Raw genomic sequence first — 20,116 nt, 5'->3', positions numbered from 1 at the left:
GCACAGCTTTACCATAAAAAAGACATACTAGAGAGAGAGAGAGACGCCAAAAAGAGAAGAGAAGCAGCATCCAGCAGCTTGTTTACCAGAAAGCCAGAAGGCACATGCCCTGCTGTCGAATCCTACTCTACATTAAACAGCAGTGAACTCAAAGTTATCTACCGTCCTCAACTGCACTTTCAATCAAGAGAGAAATCTACAATCATCTCAGGCCTGCACCTATCGAGAACTTGCTTTCCAAGAGAATTCAACAGGTTTATCGTGACCTCCCCCCCCCACTAGAAATCACTTTCCCTTTTCTCCCTCTCTATCTGTCTCTTGTGTGTGTGTGTGTGTGTGTGTGTATGTGTGCGCCTGCAAGTGAATGCGTGAGTAGATGCGGTTCCGACAATTTCGGGATAAAGCATATTGATCAATAAACAATTAATTCTCCATTTTTAAACCTACAAGCAAACCTGTTGCTGTCAGTTTATTTGACAAATAAAACACCAAAGGGGTTAAACTCTAATAACAAAACACACTTGCTGCGGTCAGGTGGGTAGTTGAACAGTGAGAACCACCCAGATCGCACCATGTGGCTGTAACAACACACAAACAAACACAGAGCTAAGGACTCAATGAAACAATTAAAGCATCAACATATTAACAAAGTAGAAGTGTACAGAAAATCATCAGGGGAAATACAAAAACCTGAGTTTACAACAGTAGAAAAGAATGTTAAAATTAAACCCCATAGACTTCTTAAATAAGTATTCCAACAAATCTTTTAATGTTTTCTCAATTTTTATTTGTTTTTTTAATACCCAGACCATACAAAAATGTTGCATTAGAGTAGCTTAGTTGTTTTTTATTTCATTGCAGTTTTCGTCATCCCTAGCATTGAGGTTAGACCAAGAATAAAAATACTACAGCTTGGAATTGTGTGATTCATATAAAAAGTACAAAAACAATACAGTGGCAACAAGGAGAAGGATCTGACGGTTTCCAACTAGGCACCCAGTGCCAGTTTAGAAAACTTCCCCAAGTCTCATGGATAGCACCTGCCTGATGCACAGCAACACTCTCCCTTATTATGTCCAACAATGTGCCTAATACAGCTGTTGGATTTTCCTTTACCCACACCAGCTATCCTCGTGGCCACTTTCTCTGAGATTTCCTATTTTGTATTGCACTAGGAGCTAAGTTAAGACTATCCAAACTCATTTCACACAGGACCCTTACAGCCAGTAGAAAGAGGAAACTTTAATCCCATTAATTTGAACCCAGACACCATAGCTGAAAGGAAAATGCACTAACCCATTACACCACCTGGCTCCTAAATATATATAGAAACAATCTGACTTCAAAGTGCTGTACTTGCATTTCAGCATTTAATCTTTCATTTGTGCTCTTCCAATGGATCACTGCTCAGTGTGGAACAGAGATATACTGACCACAAAGGTCCCAGGTTTGATCCCATGTGTGTACTGATTTAGCTGATCTCAAGTCACTGGACGTAGAAATTCTCATTAATTTTCCCTTCCAAGACCAGCTATGCTGAGGCCATTAGTAAGGCCCTATTATCATCCCGACTAAGATTCGCTAACAGCATGACCATCATTTGAAACTAAGACCTTTCTGGTTCATGTCGTTTAATATCACATCACTTACTGTACAGATACATTTACCTTGATTTGACCCTACAAGAAAAAAAAAAGATGAGATGAGTTTCTAGTTATTTAATGTCGGATATTGGGGACTATATTTATGCAATTAATTACAACATTCAGACAAGCTCAATGTGATTCTGGGTACAACGCAGTTTTAGATTGTGCTACGATGATTTCCAATATCCACACTGGAAAAGCTAATACGCTATTTAGCTGGCAGACTTTTACTTGAGTGTTATAAACATATTCAATCACACTTCAATTTTTTTCAGGGCAACACTGCATTATCTTAGCACTATAATCCTCAAGAGCAGTCCACAATTTGGAAAATGTTGCATTAAAATATTTCAAATGTATGTCTTGCAGAATATTTTTTCTCACAGGAGATAAATATGCCGCAAAGAAGGTTACATACTGATATTGTACAGTGACTGTTTGCATCAGCTTTGAGAAGTTGTATGCATCTTGATAAACCTTTATAATTAGGTTTTCTCTCTGACTTGAAAGTAAAGCTGTTAAATTTGACAACCAGACAGGTGAGACCCTATTCTCACTGGGTTTCTGAGAGTTTTGAAAAGTTCAAAAATGGTATTATAGTGTGATATTAAAAAAAAACTAAAAATAATTTCTAACAAACTAGTCATTCCAGGCCAGGTCCTGGAGCATGATATTCCTGTCACTGTCCTATTAATTATCAGTAGCACCAGTAAGAAGGAAGCCCATGAGAGGATCATGGACAGAAGGAAATGACCACTGGAGCACAAGAAGTCAGATTGGCAGATATTTTCACTTTAAAATTAGCACATACAGCCATTAAGTAGAAAACACTTTGAGATCAAAAACAATTTCCACAAGTAAAATCAACGATATATCTACTGCCACCTCAAACACATCACACCAAATTACAAAGGAATTGCATTAATCATTTTTTTTTAAACTTGCCCTTTGATCCTCTCACAGCAGGAGCATCAGAAGCATTGTTCTTTTTTGTGCCTTTAACATTTCAGTTTAATATTAACATAGTGGAAAGATACTTATTAACAGCTGGCACAAAAACATCATTCAAACATAAATCTTATTTACACAGTACTTTCATTGGCATGAAGAGCCAGAGGGAATACAAGAAGAAAGACATCTTTGGCACACAAACGATTCTAACAAACAACAAAATCTACATATCTGGAGTGCTACTGAAGCTGTGTATTTACAGCAACTATTTCACCCCCACCTTCACCCATCTAATTCTCTTTCCTGCTTTCTCCTCTTTTCCTGAAGGTATTGATGCTTGTTGAGATACAGCTCCACAGATGTCAGAAGCAATCCAATGTTCTGCCCAGGAGCATCCTTTGTGCGTGAATCTAGATAGTAAATGCTGTCAGGCTGTTCAACATGGACAGCATCACAGCCAAGCCCAACCATATCTTCATCTGATGTTTGCACATGGCCAGTGTAGCAGCAGGGGTCACTTTATAGTTTTCAGGAATGAAAATCCTGGCTGATTTTTCTCCTCCTTAGCCCAAAGATGCTTTTACCAAGCGCAGTGCCCATACTGCTGCTCTGGCTGAGATCACCGAACTCAGCATTGCTCATCTGTCAGAATATTTAAAGGTCTACTGTATTCATGAAGTATTTCTAAAGTATTTTTCTTAAACATAAAACACAATCAGGTCAAATTGCATCAGTGGCACGTGACTACATCAAATCAGAAATGATGCATGACTCGTCTCACTCATTAAGCAAAAGATCAGGTATAAACTTAAGGCCGAGGCATTTTTTAGAAAAAAATATTGAAAATCTTGGCCCTTTTATTTTGGATGCCAAAATATAATTCATGAAGACAGTGCCCCTTTGACAAGTGCAGAGGGTACACTAGCTTGTCCTATATGATTGTCTTGTCTTGTGCTCACCCAGAATCATCCCTTTTTACAGATTTTAGCGAATAAAATAATAAAATTACCATAACTGAGATTTCGGCAAGAAACATTTGCAAACTGGCATAAATCAAATTTTAATTGCAAATTATTTGTTTTAAATCAGACAGATCCTACCAATAAAACTCCAAGAATGAATATTCTATTGTCACATTCACTCAAAATAAGATTCAAATTAAAGTTCTAGAAAGTGAGATTGATGAAAGATATTCCAAATATTATACAGTACTTTTAATGGCACAATAGAATGTAATGAACTCACTCCAAGCACACATTCTTCTAAATGTTTTAAGGACTCTGTAAAATTCTAGTTATAAATAAATGTTTCTGGTAAAATCAACACCGAATTAAGTTGCATTCAAAACTTTGGTCACTCATTAAAAAGAGAAGAATTTGGAAAAGGATCCTCAAAAGACTACAAAGTAGATCCTGTGAAATGATTTCCTTCGGGTGTGGGATTCCAGTTTCTAGTATTATGCATTAGCCAGAGGTATAGTTTCATTCCCAGTCTGTGCTGCTTTTGGATCTGTTTTAACCTTTTTCCCATTTTTCTTGCGTCTCATTTTCAAAAATATCACTGCAAGGATCAAACCTATGGAAAAATTGTGAATTAATGTTATTATTAAAGTCACTTCTCTAGAAAAAAAATTAAATTATATTTTAGCATCAGAAGCTCTTACATGCCTGTAGCTCAGTTTTTGGTTCACACCTACCTATAACAGCAAAGGTTCCAAGCAGTATTCCAACTGCAAGAGCTACTCTTGATGGTCCAGACTCAGTGTCTACCTGAATGAAGCACACTTTTGCATCTGTGCATTTACAGACTTTAACTGAGGGGGGAAAACAAAGAAAACTGTATAAAATACACATATGATCAATACAATGCCATATAAATGTCCTAATCAATACGGTGCTTTGTGTGCAGCATCTGATATCATCATATGCCTAGGCACTGGGACAGCGCATAGCATACTGGAAGCCTCATAGACACCCAAGAGAGGCATAAGTGTGACACCCAGGTCAATTCTCAAGGCAACGTGAGATGGGCAATAAATGTGACCTTATCAGGTCATCCACATTCTGAGAACAAATTTTTTTAAAAAGAAATGTGGATTCACATCCTGACAACCAAATAATATTCCAAGCGTACCACAGCTTATATCTAGTTTGAGGGAATGCTGCATTTGTTCTTTTCCTGCCCTTCTTATTTAGCCATTCTTGGCAAATGGCCAAAAAAAGAGACTTCACAATCTCTGCATGTTCAAACCTACGCCTGCTGGATCTACTTAATTGGATGTAAATATCACCAGAAACATGCAGGCTACCAACGGGCTACTGCTAGCTGTAAGATGATGCAGTCCCCAAATTATGGCAGTGCGGAATCTATGTGACACATGCCAGTCAGAAGGAGTGATATGTGGACTCGACTGAGATCTTGGGAATTATCAGGAAGTCTGAAAGCCAATATGACCAAACACTGCCCTCATAAGACAATCAATACTCATGACCAGCCAAGCCAAAGAGACCGTTGACAAATTATGCTGATCTCCGAAAGATATGTCTACCCCAATATAGCAATATATTCCTCTGTAAGTACAATATGACAATTGTACAGTGACTTCATTAAATATATGTACTTTTTTATAAGGAATATCAAATTTTAAAAGCAGAAATTACTGAGATAGGTAAGCATTTAGGGTACGGGCTTCATTCTCTATGCTATTTCAATGTTTTCTTTACTATGATCACACACAGCATATTTATTTTTCTTTCAATATTTCAGATTTCCAGTACATGTACTTTTCCCCCTATCTTTCATATTTGTTTACTTTAACTTTTGCAATCTTTAGGAGTTACCGACACAGACCAACACAGCCACTTTCACATTAAATTTTTGGATAATTTTGCAATCTTATGCCATACAATAAAACTCATTTACTTAATTTTGTTTGAGTTTGAATAGAATGGAGCAGAGTAAATTTTGGTGTCAGCTGTAGGTGAAGAGTGCAACACAGATGAAAATGCCCCACACATACAACTAGTGATTTCAGATCAGTGTGATAAAAGGCAAAGAGCTGGCAGGAGTAGTATTTTAGCATAGGCAAGATTATGAAGGAATGTATTGTATGCTTAAATCATCCCTCCTTGAAGCATTTGTCTTAACATGCTCAGATAGACAGCCTCTGAACTGGCAACTATAGAGAAATGGCAACCGGTAAAATTCCCAAAGACTAGATCGAGATTTTGTGGTGAGTATAACATGGAGTTAAGAATAGCTGGCACACAACTAACTTGACCAGCCATGTCCAATCTGTCTCAACCATAACAAGTTCTATGGGACCTCAGTCTCTGCAGAAACAATTCAGTATTCTAGGATTATTTCTGGAAAACAAAGATAACCTGTGACTTGTTTTCTTCATTACTAATCACCTCCTTAAACCCCTCTTTTCTGCTCACACCATCCTCACTCAAGTGTGAAGAGCTCATGGACTCCTTTGTTAAATATAGACTATCCATTTCTTTTTATTCATTCGGGGATGTGGGTGTCGCTGGCTAGGCCAGCATTTATTGCCCATCCCTAATTGCCCTCGAGAAGGTGACAGTGAGCTGCCTTCTTGAACCACTGCAGTCCATGGGACGTAGGTACACCAACAATGCTGTTAGGAATGGAGTTCCAGGATTTTGACCCAGCAAAAGTGAAAGAACAGTGATATAGTTCCAAGACAGGATGGTGCGTGTCTTGGAGGGGAACTTGCAAGTGGTGGAGGTCCTATGCATCTGCCTCCCTTGTCCTTTTAGGTGGCAGAGATCACAGGTTTAGAAGGTGCTGTCGAAGGAGCCTTGGTGATTAAGATAGCTCTGCTGCTTCCACCCCTTCTCCTTGCCCGCCAAGACAAACCTCCCTCAGAACACCCCTGTCCTAGCCCTCAACCCCATCCCTTTTGAATTCTCTCCCCTCTTTTTGTGTGCTCAAGTTACCAAGAGACCCACTTCCTGCTACTTTGACCCCCATTCCCACTGAACTGCCGACTATCTAATTTCCCTTCCTGGTCCTTAGCTAAGTGGCATTGCAAATCTTCCTTCTCCTCAGGTACTAACCCCCTCCCTTTCAAAACTGCTGAAAACATTCCATCGGGGTTAGTGAATTAATAATAAGAGTATTAGGACAGAGCATGTCTAGAGGCATTAATAAAAATAGATAGTTTAAGCAAGGTACTAACTAGATTCTAAAAGAGGAAATGGAAATTTTTTAGATCATGGATGGGCACTGAGACCTGTTGCTTGCAATCCCTGCACCACTTCAGGGCACTTCGGCTGGGATTTTATGCTGCGACGGGGGTCTCGACATTCAGAAAAAGCGACGCTAAGGGCCCGTGTCACTCTTCTGTGGAAGGCCCACCGAATCTAGTGCCAATTAGGCACTTAAGCAGACAACCACAGCGACAGAGGTCCTTCCCTCCAATCAGAGGCCAGCAGCTCTTCCACGGAGCAGCATCACTGTGGAGGTGGTAGCTGCCATCAGGAGAGCACCTACCCGAGGCCCAGGGGGGTGTCGTTGGACCAAGCCACAAGGAGGTCAGGGCGGGAGGGGTCTCACGGGGTTGTGGGGGGGTCGCAGGGAGGGGGTGAAGGGGGGTGATGTCAGTAGCAAGGGCAGGGAGGTGGCTCTCAGCAGGACTCTCCCTTCCTGATGCCAGGTCCGTCGTTCAGGCACTAAGTGCCTTTGAACGAGAGGCCCACCCCCACTCCAGAGCCCGGAAGCAACCCGCACTTATTTTATTCACCACACTTTTTGAATTTAGAGACATACAATTCAATCCTGCCTCTGTCTGATTGGCAGTCTTTTAATTCCTCCTTCTTTTGATCTGTTCTTTTCAACTTTCCTGCTTTTCTCTTTTATCTTCATTACAGTCCTGCCCATTCTGCTTTCCTTTCTGCCTCCTCCTCTTGAATTTTCTCTCTTCTTCATTTAAGTTTAAACCTTTCTCCACAGCATTAGTTGCTTTCCAAGTGAGGACATTGATCCTAGCTTGATTTAGCTAAAATCGTGTTCATCTTGTATAGGCCACTTTTTCCCCAGAACCAGTGCAAATGGCCCAGGAATCAAAATATTTGCTTCCTTACATCATCTCTCCAGCCATCCATTTAGCTTATTGTTCCAACAGCATGTAGCACTGAAATAACAGTCCTCCATTCAGCACTTTCTGTTAGTTACAAAAGCACCTTTTTATATCCATGATTATGGAATCCCCTATCTGTTACACATTAAACAGATAATGGTGTCTGCATTCCACTGGTACTGCACCTGTAGACAGCACAGTCAGTGCAACTTTACATAACCTAACATTAATTGACAAACCTACAATGTTCAGAAGAAATCCATTCTCATGGCACTTGAATAATTTAATGTCCAGCCAAAATACAAAGATGCATAGGCTTGAATGCAACAGCTAATGAGTGGCGAATGGCATTAATGTGGACAAAGACAAATTGAATAGGCTAGGGAAGGGAAATAAAACAGTGGGAACATAAAGTAAACAGCTGTGACCTACAGGGCTTGGTAAAGGAGAGGGATCCAGAAGTATTGGTGGACAGCTCACTGAAATAACTATCACAAGCAGAAGCAGTATGGAAAGCTAATCATATCTTGGAATGCATAGCTAGAGAGATTAAACACAAATCCCAAGAGGTGATATTAAATCCATAAGACCCTTTCTGGAGTACAGCGTACAGTTTAGGTTGCCATATTACAGCAAGTTTATTCAAACATTGGAAGAAGTGCCGAAAAACAGCCAAATTTAAAACGAGTTTAAAGCATCTGAGCAGAAATCATAGAATCATAGAATGGTAACAGCACAGACGGAGGCCATTTGACTGTTTTTTTCTGTGCCGGCTCTCTGCAAGAGCAAACTCACCTAGTTCCACTCTCTACCCTTTTCCCATAGCCCTGCAATTTCTTCTTCTTAAAATAATTATCCAATTCCCATTTCAAAGCCACCTCCCCGCCTCCAAACAGAGATCCGAAGGCGCGGGAGTGCCGGTCACCAGCATCAATATCAGAGCAGGGCGGATGTCGGGAGCAGGTAAGGTGATTAATTCATTTGTTTGCATTGGTTTAAAATATTTAAATTCTGCTCCTGTCGCCGAGCGGCCGGTGGGTGGGGGGGATGGGGGGGGGGGTGGGGTGGCTACCAGAAGGCCTCGCCACTGCCGGCAATATGGGGCTGGGTTTTCCAGGCATCAAGGCTCATTGCAGGCCTCTGGCAGAGGCATTTCCGGTGCCCCCCCCCGCCTCCCTACCCCTTCCCCGCCCCACCATGACGGCTGACATCGGTGGTGCTGTAAAATCTAGCCCCCTTGTTTTTATACTTTATGCCTCTGTTTATAAACGCCCAGGATCCCATATGCTTTATTAAGCACTTTCTCAACCTGCCCTACTACCTTCAATAATTGTGCACATATACACCTAGATCCCTCTACACCCAGATAGAAGGACTGGGATTGCTTAATTTATCACAGAATCATAGAATGGTTACAGCACTGAAGGTGGCTGGCTATTCAGCCCGTTGTGTCTATGCCAGCTCTCTTCAAGAACAACTCACCTAGTCTCACTCCCCTGCCTTTTCCCCCTAGCCATGCAAATTTGTTTCTCTTCAGATACTTATCCAATTCGCTTTTGAAGGCCTCAATTGAATCTGCCTCTACCACACTCTTAAGCAGTGCATTCCAGATCCTAAACACTCGCTGCGTAAAAAAGTTTTTCCTCATTTTGCTGTTGCTTCTCGAGAAGGCTTTGGGGAAATAGTATTCAAATAGAGAACAGAAAAAAAGAAGCTCACATTGTATATATTGCCTTTCACAGCCAATGAAGTACTTTTGAACTGCATTCACTGTTGTAATGTTGGGAAATTTAAGGAAAGAGATGAATTAAACCCTGAGATGTTCAAGATTGCTGTAAACTCTAGAACTGGGGACACAGGCTCAAACTTAGAAAAAGGAAGATGCACACACAGTTAAGATTTAACTGTATAGAGAGTGCTTGTCGGGAATAAACTATGCAGAAGCATTGGAGACAGACAAAGTGAAAAGATTTAACAGAAATAAATGAGTGATTGGGCAATTGAGAGATCTTTGTTTTTGGGACTAACCAGATGAATTGTAATGTTTTTGCTATTCCTTTACCCATGAAGCTCGAATTTGTGGGTCATGAAACAAAACAAAATGAGTTACTTACAAAAAAGTCATTTGTTGTAATATGTAGTACAATAATTACAATAATGCACTAAACACTACTTTGAATTTTAAGACGATTCCAATGAACTTTTACCTGCTATGAAAGTCTTTCCTTCTAGAGGTGGAGAGCCACTGTCAGTAATTGTCACAAGTGTCTTATAATCTGTTTCTTCCTTATGTGGGCCAAATTTCATGGTGACATAGGCATGAGTACCTGTGAAGACAAACATTGCAGAAGTGACACTGCTCAGATACAAGAATTCATAAATACATTAAAAAGGATTCCAAAAATAAGTTTCACCTCAATTAATCCCCAAATGTGGTTAAAATAAAATTCTAAGATTATTTTGTTGCAATGCAGTAACTATTTTGATTTCTCTAAGCAAATTAGCATTATTAAATTATCTCCTAAAATTAAAAATGCTTCAGGACAAAAGGGACCTGATTTTGGGCTCTGAACATAAATCCAGAAGTGCAGGTTGATGAGGAGATTTCCAGCCTTCAGCCAAGGCAGAGGACAGCTGTCTGGGTTTTCAGCCTCTGCCTTATTTGAGAGTGAGCTGCAGGAATGAAATGTGCTCCCCATGGACAGCCCGCCCATTGGGGGGGTGGGGGGGGGGGGGAAGAAATTGGTTACTGTTGTAGATTCCTAAGGCTTGTTTGGTGCAATTTAATGCACTGATCAATTAATGTTCTCACTCCTCACATTTCAATCCTTGCATTTCACTATAAGATGTTCCCTTAGAGATGCTGCTGACTTCTCTCATGATATGGGCTCTTTCCTCAGTTATTCCAGGGAATCAAAAGGGACCTCAGCCATGTATATCTAAACAAACTAAAAACAGCATAAGTTGAGGAACAAGAGGATGGCCAGAGTGAGGGTAGGGCTGATCAGGGATAGTGGAGGGAACTTGTGCCTGGAGTCGGAGGAGGTAGGGGAGGTCCTAAATGAATACTTTGCTTCAGTGTTCACTAGTGAGAGGGACCTGGTCGTTTGTGAGGACAGCGTGGAACAGGCTGATTTGCTCGAACAGGTTGAGGTTAAGAGGGAGGTTGTGCTGGAAATTTTGAATGATATGAGGACAGATAAGTCCCCGGGGCCAGACGGGATATACCCAAGGATATTACGGGAAGCGAGGGAAGAGATTGCTGCGCATTTGGCGATGATCTTTGCGTCTTCACTGTCCACTGGAGTAGTACCGGATGATTGGAGGGTGGCAAATGTTGTTCCCTTGTTCAAGAAAGGGAATAGGGATAACCCTGGGAATTATAGACCAGTCAGTCTTACGTCGGTAGTGGGCAAATTATTGGAGAGGATTCTGAGAGACAGGATTTATGATTCTTTGGAAAAGTGTGGTTTGATTAGAGACAGTCAGCATGGCTTTGTAAGGGGCAGGTCATGCCTCACAAGCCTTATTGAATTCTTTGAAGATGTGACAAAACACATTGATGAAGGAAGAGCAGTGGATGTGGTGTATATGGATTTTAGCAAGGCGTTTGATAAGGTTCCCCATGGTAAGCTCATTCAGAAAGTAAGGAGGCATGAGATTCAGGGAAAGTTGGCTGTCTGGATACAAAAATGGCTGGCCCATAGAAGTCAGAGGGTGGTAGTAGATGGAAAGTATTCAGCATGGAGCTCGGTGACCAGTGGTGTTCCACAAGGATCTGTTCTGGGACCTCTGCTCTTTGTGATTTTTATAAATGACTTGGATGAGGAAGTGGAAGGCTGGGTTAGCAAGTTTGCCGATGACACGAAGGTTGCTGGAGTTGTGGATAGTGTGGAAGGCTGTTGTAGGTTGCAACGGGACATTGACAGGATGCAGAGCTGGGCTGAGAAGTGGCAGATGGAGTTCAACCTGGAAAAGTGTGAAGTGATTCATTTTGGAAGGTCGAATTTGAATGCGGAATACAGGCTTAAAGACAGGATTCTTGGTAGTGTGGAGGAACAGAGGGATCTTGGGGTCCATGTCCATAGATCGCTCAAAGTTGCCACTCAAGTTGATAGGGTTGTTAAGAAGGAGTATGGTGTGTTGGCTTTCATTAACAGGGGGATTGAGTTTAAGAGCCGTGAGGTTATGCTGAAGCTCTATAAGGCCATGGTTCCACCACACTTGGAATATTGTGTTCAGTTCTGGTCGCCTCATTATAGGAAGGATGTGGAAGCTTTAGAGAGGGTGCAAAGGAGATTTACCAGGATGCTGCCTGGACTGGAGGGCATGTCCTACGAAGAAAGATTGAGGGAGCTGGGGCTTTTCTCAATGGAGCGAAGAAGGATGAGAGGTGACTTGATAGAGGGGTACAAGATGATGAGAGGCATAGATAGAGTGGATAGCCAGAGACTTTTTCCCAGGGTGGAAAGGGCTATCACCAGGGGGCATAATTTTAAGGGTGATTGGAGGAAGGTTTCGGGGAGATGTCAGAGGTAGGTTCTTTACACAGAGAGTGGTGGGTGCGTGGAATGCGCTGCCAGCGGTAGTAGTAGAAGCAGATACATTAGGGGCATTTAAGCGACTCTTGGATAGGTACATGGATGATAGTAGAATGAAGGGTAGGTAGTTAGTTTGATCTTAGAGTAGGTTAAAGGTTCGGCACAACATTGTGGGCCGAAGGGCCTGTACTGTGCTGTACTGTTCTATGTTCTATTACCAAGAACTGCAACTCACACGCAAACCAACCAATGACCCACATCACACATTGCAGCATGTGTGCATGTAGTAAAATCCCAAAATATGGGAGTCTTAATTTGACTTAAGAAAAGCTCATTACTATTTCGATTCCAAACTTTATTTCCAAACCCTGTCAATTTCACTGATGCAGTGACAAGAATGCTCTGCTAAAAAAAGCCCATGAATGCATTCTCACCAGGGCACATCCTCCTTATTTTAAAAATGGGCCTTCAACTAGTCTTGAGGAAAATCCATCTCTGTTTAAGACTACAGCTGAACTTGCACCAGAAAGTTTCTTCAAGGAAAATTAAAAGCTTTAAAAGCAGCATTTTAGCAGCCTACTTTCATCACATTCTTTGGGGGAACATTTTAAATAAAAGCACAGTGGCAGAAAGCTCAATTCTAGTAGCTTTCAGTTGTACCCTGCAGTTTATCAAATTGGTTCTGACTCTCCAGTTGTGCCTGCTGACTAATATGATTGGAATTGGACATTATCAATATGAATCAATGAAAAAATATGTTTTTTCTTGTGAAATACCACCAAGCAAGAAAGTGGTTGAAATAAAAGCAAACTCTGCCAATGCTGAAATTCTGCAAACAGGAACATAGGTTATTTTTTTTTATTCTTTCACAGGATGTGGGTGTCACCAACTAGGCCAGCATTTATTGCCCATCTCTAATTGCACTTGAGGTGGTGGTGAGCTGCCTTCTTGAACCGCTGCAATCCAGGTGATGTAGGTACACCCGCAGTGCTGTTAGGAAGGGAGTTCCAGGAATTTGACACAGTGACAGTGAAGAAACAGTGATAGAGTTGCAAGTCAGGGTGGTGTGTGGCTTGGAGGGGAACTTGCAGGTGGTGGTGTGCCCATGTGCCCTGCTGCTCTTGTCCTTCTAGGTGGTAGAGGTCACAGGTTTGGATGGTACAGTCGAAGGAAGCTTGGCGTGATGTTGCAGAGCATCTTGTAGATGTTACATGCTGCTGCCACCGTGCACTGGTGGTGGAGGGAGTGAATGTTTAAGGTGGTGGATGGGCTACTGATCAGGCAGGCTGCATTGTCTTGGATGGTGTTGCACGTCTTGAGTGTTGTTGGAGTTGCACTCATCCAGGCAAGTGGAGTGTATTCCATCACAGTCATAACTTGTGCCTTGTAGATGGTGGACAGGCTTTGGAGAGTCAGGAGTTGAATTACTTGCTGTAGAATTCCCAGCCTCCAACCTGCTTTTGTAACCATAGTATTTCAATGGCTGGTCCAATTAAGTTTCTTGTCAATGTAATGCCCAGGATGTTGATGGTGGGGGAATTCAGCAATGGTAATACTGTTGAATGTCAAGGGGAGATGGTTAGATTCTCTCTTGTTGGAGATGGTCATTGCCTGGCACTTGTGTGGCACGAATGTTACCTGCCACTTATCAGCCTAAGCCTGAATGTTGTCACTGCATGTGGACACAGACTGCTTCAGTATCTGAGGAGTTGCGAATGGTACTGAACACTGTGCAATCATATGCAAACATTCCCACTTCTGACTTTATGATGGAGGGAAGGTCATTGAGGAAGCAGCTGAAGACAGTTGGGCCTAGGACACTACCCTGAGAAACTCCTGTAGTGATGTCCTGAGACTCTGAGGTTTGGCCTCCAACCACCACATCCTTTGTGCCTGGTATAACTCCAACCAGTGGAGAGTTTTGCCCCTGATTCCCATTGACTTCAATTTTGCTTGGGTTCCTTGATGCCACACTTGGTCAAATGCTGCCTTGATGTCAAGGACAATCACTCTCACCTCACCTCTTGAATTTAGCTTGTGTGCCCATGTTTGGACCAAGGCTGTAATGAGGTCTGGAGCCAAGGGCCTTGGAGGGACCAAATTGAGCATTAGTGAGTAGGTCATTGCTGTGTAAGTGCCGCTTGCTAGCACAGTTGATGGCAGTTTCCCTCACTTTGCTGATGATTGAGAGTAGACTAAGGGGCAGGTAATTGACCAGATTGGATTTGGCCTGCTTTTTGTGGACAGGACATACCTGGGCAGTTTTCCACATTCTGACGAAGGGTCACTGACCAGAAAGGTTAACTCTGCTTCTCTCTCCACAGATGCTGCCAGACCTGCTGAGTATTTCCAGCATTTCTTGTTTTTATTTCAGCTTTCCACATTGTCGGGTAGATGCCAGTGCTTAGCCTGTCTAGGGGTTGGCTAGTTCTGAGCACAAGTCTTCAGTACTATTGCTGGAATGTTGTCAGGGCTCATAGCCTTTGCTGTATCCAGTGCCTTCAGCAGTTTCTTGATATCACATGGAGTAAATCGAATTGGCTAAAGACTGGCATCTGTGATGTTGGGGACCTCAGGAGGAGGCAGAGATAAATCATCCACTCAGCACTTCCAGCTGAAGATGGTTACTAATGAGTCAGCCTTGTTACATACACTGATGTTGACCATCATCAAAATATATGTAAGAAATATTTGGCAGATATCACAAAGCACAAATGCAAGACCTAGACAGAGTGTTCCAAGAAATTCAGCAATCATACCAAGATGGTTACAGTAGGAAACCTAACTCATATCTCTCATTCTTTCCACTCTACCGCCCAAGTCCTTTGCCTTCACCCCCAAGTCCCTGTTTCACCTAACTGTTCAAAATGTTGCATGAACGATTTTGTTGAACTTCCTTTCTGCTATTCCTCACACGCTGAAAAACACCCCCATCACCCGCCACCTCTTGTAACTACTTCTCCCTCTTGCCACGCTTGATGCTTCTGCTTGTCTTTATGTAAATGATGATCAACATGCAGCTACAGGATGAGGGCACACAAAAATATTTACACCCTTTTGTTCTTCTTGTTAGGAGGAGCATACACAAAGCATGAGGAAGTCCAGTTACATGGTAGGAACATCTTCCCAAGACCCAGACTGTCACCCCTTCAGAACAGCCTAAGCCAATTGCCTAACAATCAATGCTGATGGAGCTGGATGCCTGGTCCAATAGCAGGACCAAAATTGCATTGGATAGTACAACCCCTACACTCCTGTTTGTGTCCACAGTCAGAGTGATATGAGGACAAATATCCAACCCAATTACGTTATTATTGTCTGCAAAGAAATATCACACAGATTATCATTGATGAAACAAAACCACATGACCTCAACCAGTGCATCTGTTTGCCAGCCCTAACATGGCCTGTTTCAGGCAATCATGCAATGACAGACCAACATTAGGCCCTGTGCCATCATGCAAGTCTAAAAAAAGGTTCTTAGCAACAGGTTGTGATTTGGAAACATGCCACCTAAACATGTTTCGCTGCATGAAGTCTCTGAAATCCCTATATTCTAAAATATATATAAACAAAACAAATGGCATTAAAATACAGTTTGCATACAATTTTAGAACAGTGGCACAGTGGTTAGCACCGCAGCCTCACAGCTTCAGCGACCCGGGTTCAGTTCTGGGTACTGTCTGTGCGGAGTTTGCAAGTTCTCCCTGTAACCGTGTGGGTTACCGCCGGGTGCTCCGGTTTCCTCCCACAGCCAAAGACTTGCAGGTTGATAGGTAAATTGGCCATTATAAATTGCCCCTAGTGTCAGTAGGTGGTAGGAGAATTGAGGGAAGGTGGGGATGTGAGTGGAAAATGGAATTAATGTAGGATTAGTATAAATGGATGGTTGATGTTTGGCACAGACTCGGTGGGCCAAAGGGCCTGTTTCAGTGCTGTATCTCTCTATGACTCAAAGACTATAATGAGAAATCCTGGATTTTATTATTACACATAAACAAGCTTGAGCTATTTGTCTTTGCTTACCATTTATTGGTTCGATTTTCCATTTTGTGCCTGGATTTTGACGAATAGAAAATTTAAATGGAGAACCAATTACTGCATCATCATCTACAGCATGGATAATTACTTTCTTCTCTTCTTCAGCTGGGAGGCAAATGAAAAATGAAGAGGAATCTTTTGCTAATTTAGGAGGGTGTTCATTAATATCTTTTAAGTAAATGGAGATTTCCACTGCAGAACTCTTTTTATGGTCATCTGTAAGAAAGCACAAAACAAATATTTAGATAACACTAAACTTTACGGGGTTTTATGTGTGGGGTTAATTAAAGCAAAATTGCAACAATCCTACAAACAACAAACATAACTTGCGCTAGTCTGAAAAACTTGTCTTCATCTTTAGTGACAAAGCAGCTAAGATTTATACATAGATGCTCATTTCAATCAATATCTCACAGATCTATAGAAAAGAATGAAGAGGACTCTGACAGGACATAAATGGATTTAGAGGTAAATACAAAACTATATAGAGTCAAAGAGCTGGATTTTAAGAAGCCCTCGATGTTATAATCCGTGGCGGGGTGGGGGGGGGGGCGGTTGGGGGGAGCCTGAAGGTGATTCCAAATGAGGCCTGCCATGGATCTCAACGCCTGCAGGGCCTGGCCCGATCCTCCTGGCGGTGGCTAGTCTCCGTGGCGGCCCCCCCACTGCTGGGTGATGGGATCATAATTAACATATACAAATTGATCAAATTAATACATTGAAAATACATTTAACGGAGATCTTGAGGATTGCCGCCCTCACGCACCTTCAAATCCCCATCCGGGAAACTGAGGCGTGACACAGGTGGGGAGGAAGGAAGAGGTAAGTTTATCAGTGCAGGAAGGGGGGAAACGGGGTCAAATAAACGTCATGGGTGTAGGGGATGGGGGGAAGGGTTGAACATTAAACTTGGTGCAGTTTGGGGGGGGGGCGAAGGTCATTTTTAAAAGGTATGTGTTTTGGGGGGGCAGGGCAAATACTTATTGCAATTGTTATTGGGGGTGGTGTGAAAGGGGCATAAGAAATTTATTTATTTTCTTTTTGGGGAATCTTTCTTTAAAAATGTAAAGATGCTGGCAGGGCTGGCTGCCCTTTAAAAATGGCGCCAACACCTGTGCACAGGTAGCTGATGCTATTGTCGGCGACGTACAGCTCGCCCCTTCCACATGATTGGGGAGGGCGACGTACAGCTCGCCCCTTCCACATGATTGGGGAGGTGGGCTGCCAGGCTATTTTAATGAGCCACCACACTTAAGATCGTGGCCATTTTTTGAGCTCGCCGCCGAAATCGGCAGCAGGCTTATGAAATCCAGCCCATAGAGTCATAATAGCACAGGAGGCCATACGGCCGATCAAGTCCATGCTGACTCTCTGTAAAGCAATCCAGTCAGACCACTTCCCCCACTCTATCCCCGCAGCCCTGCAAGTTTATTTCCCTCCAGTGCCCGTGCAACTTCCTTTTAAGATCGTTGATCGTCTCCGCTTCCACGACCCTTGTAGGCAGCGAGTTCCAGGTCATTATCCACATAAAAAAAATTCTTCCTCACATACCCCGTGCACTTCTTGCCCAACAACTTAAATCTGCATCCCCTAATCCTTGTACTATCAGCTAATGAGAACTTTATTTGCCTTATCTAAACCTATCACAATCTTGTACATGTGTATCAAACCTCCCCTCAATCATCTTTGCTCCAAGGAGAACAACCCCAGCTTCTCAAACCTAACCTTGTAACACTGACCCTTGGAGAACGCCACTGTCTACCACCTTCCAGTCTGAAAAACAACAATTTACCACAACTCACTGTTTTCTGTCCTTGGGGGTATAGTTAATACATAGGAGGACTACTGTAAAATACAGTAAGACGTTAATAAACTTGCAGATTGGAAAATAAACATTATAGATAAGTGTAAGTTAGTACATTTGGTAGGAAGAATAAGGAGACCATATACTCCTTAGAAAATAAATGTTTAAATGTGGTAGAGGAACAGTGGAAACTGGGGATTCAGATGCAGCACATATTCACTGGAATGATACCAGGCCTTAAAGGGTTAAATTGTTAGATTATAAAAGACAGGTTGCAAGACTGGAAGATTTTTAATGTGAAACCTAGCCTAAAAACAAATTATGACAATTTAGCAAGAAGAAACAATTTTTTGAAGAATTATGAAGAGAATAAATGCAGTTACTATTTTGTGTAGCAACAATATCTTTTCACTGCACAATGCTTTGGGATAGAATCATAGTACACTGCATTACTGTTACTATGGCTATGCATACACTCAAAATAATTCATATTTGAGAGTTGAAACAATTTAGTTGGACTTTGTCCCCAGAAAAGGGCTGAGCCAGGGAAATGGGTAATTATATCTATCTAGTAACCCTGTGCTTGCCTGTATTCAGGGAGCTTGCCCATTAAAAAAAAACTGTTGTGGTTATCTGATACAAAAGAAGCCTTGATCATCTTCCAGTCTTACAGCTCTGAGCTTCCTGTTGTTGATAAATATGGTCAATGGCCAAATACAATAAACTTAATACCAATCATTAATTGATGGATCAGTCTTTATTCAACTAAACAGAAATAATGTCATTCAGCAATGTCAAGTCAATACAGAACAGTAATAAATAAGTCACCATTTTGGAACTCATTGTGCCTGCAATTCCAACAAAGTAGAACCCATCATATAAATAGCAAGATGCTGAGCACTAGGTAATGTAACAGTGATGTCAAGAAAACATAATAATATGCCAAATGAGAAATATTAGTTCATCTGTTGGAAACTTATGTTAGACTTTTAATGGAGAAAATCCTACAGTTAACTTTTTAAAAACTGACAGCCAAGATGGCCACCCTAATTTGCATCTGAAACACCTTTGCACATTCCAAAGCCCAGCCGGAGACAGAAGTCTGAGAATCCCTGGACCCAGAAGAATGAATTGCCCAGGATTGCTTCATTAGCACAGCAGTTAAGGCAATCTTGACACATTGACTTTGAAAGAGCAAACCCCTCCAAGTGTAAATATTGGCATCCTGGGGCCTGTGCAGCCAATTCTGAACCTTGTATCCCATTGGAAGGTTCCAGAGAATACACTGAGGCAGTCATGTGACCCTCTGTCCATCTCTGAAGAAACTGGGTGTTTTGTTACATACAAAGAGACAAGCAGTAACTGAGTGTGCAGCAGCAAGAACGGCTGTGTGCCTCCCCTTTCGCTCACTCTCTCGAGAAAACATCAAGTTTGAAAACTGTCTGCAACTGTGGACCCTCCAAGCCTACAGATTGCTGCAGGGACCAGGGAAAGAAAGCCACTTACAAAGCTGTCAAGAAAACCCTGAGCCAAGTGCACCAGCCACAAAGTGCACTTTGACCAGCCAAAGATTTCAAGAATACAACTCCAACTGGAAGACCACCGATTCATCCAACTTCAGACCGTGTATTTTACTGTTATTTATTCTGGACTTTAATCCGATCAAAAACCTACTTTCCACTCTGTAATCTATTTGTGTGTGTGTGAGATCCTCGTGTGACTGTATGCGTGAATGCGTAGCATATTTTTAAAATTATTTTTTAGACCGGGTTTAGCTTGTTGAGTATAATAAACTTCCCTCTTTCTTGTTTAAACTCAAGAAAACCTGTCTGACTGGTTCTTTCACGATCACATTAAAGGTAAACGATAAAACATTCACTGAGGTGGTCAATACAACCACTGTTTAAAAAAGGAATAAACCCTATTGCGTTCAAATAAGAGGAAGGGCAAGAGGGGCGACTGTGACCCTCTCTTCACCTGGCCGTAACTATGAAGTTAAGGAATAGGCCATTAACCTGCACCAGATTGGG

General features: G+C 42.0%; 1 protein-coding gene across 4 annotated transcripts in view; it reads right to left on the bottom strand.

Annotated features, from left to right (window-relative positions):
• Nucleotides 1–518: 518 nt before the first annotated feature.
• cdh17 (cadherin 17, LI cadherin (liver-intestine)) overlaps nt 519–20,116 on the bottom strand; it is a 119,433-nt gene continuing 99,835 nt past the window's right edge. For 2 of the 4 annotated variants that reach the window (XM_068031600.1, XM_068031597.1), the window contains 4 exons: nt 16,268–16,498; nt 9,909–10,028; nt 4,294–4,410; nt 519–4,172 (listed from right to left, as the gene is read on the bottom strand). In XM_068031600.1, the coding sequence (XP_067887701.1) occupies nt 4,054–4,172; nt 4,294–4,410; nt 9,909–10,028; nt 16,268–16,498 (587 nt within the window). In that variant the 3' untranslated portion in view covers nt 519–4,053. The remainder of the gene's footprint in view (nt 4,173–4,293; nt 4,411–9,908; nt 10,029–16,267; nt 16,499–20,116) is intronic. The other 2 variants (XM_068031598.1, XM_068031599.1) reach the window with 1 other exon arrangement.

Source organism: Heterodontus francisci, chromosome 5 (assembly GCF_036365525.1).
Source record: "Heterodontus francisci isolate sHetFra1 chromosome 5, sHetFra1.hap1, whole genome shotgun sequence".
Classification (NCBI taxonomy): domain Eukaryota; kingdom Metazoa; phylum Chordata; class Chondrichthyes; order Heterodontiformes; family Heterodontidae; genus Heterodontus; species Heterodontus francisci.
This window is presented reverse-complemented; position numbering and strand designations above follow the sequence as displayed.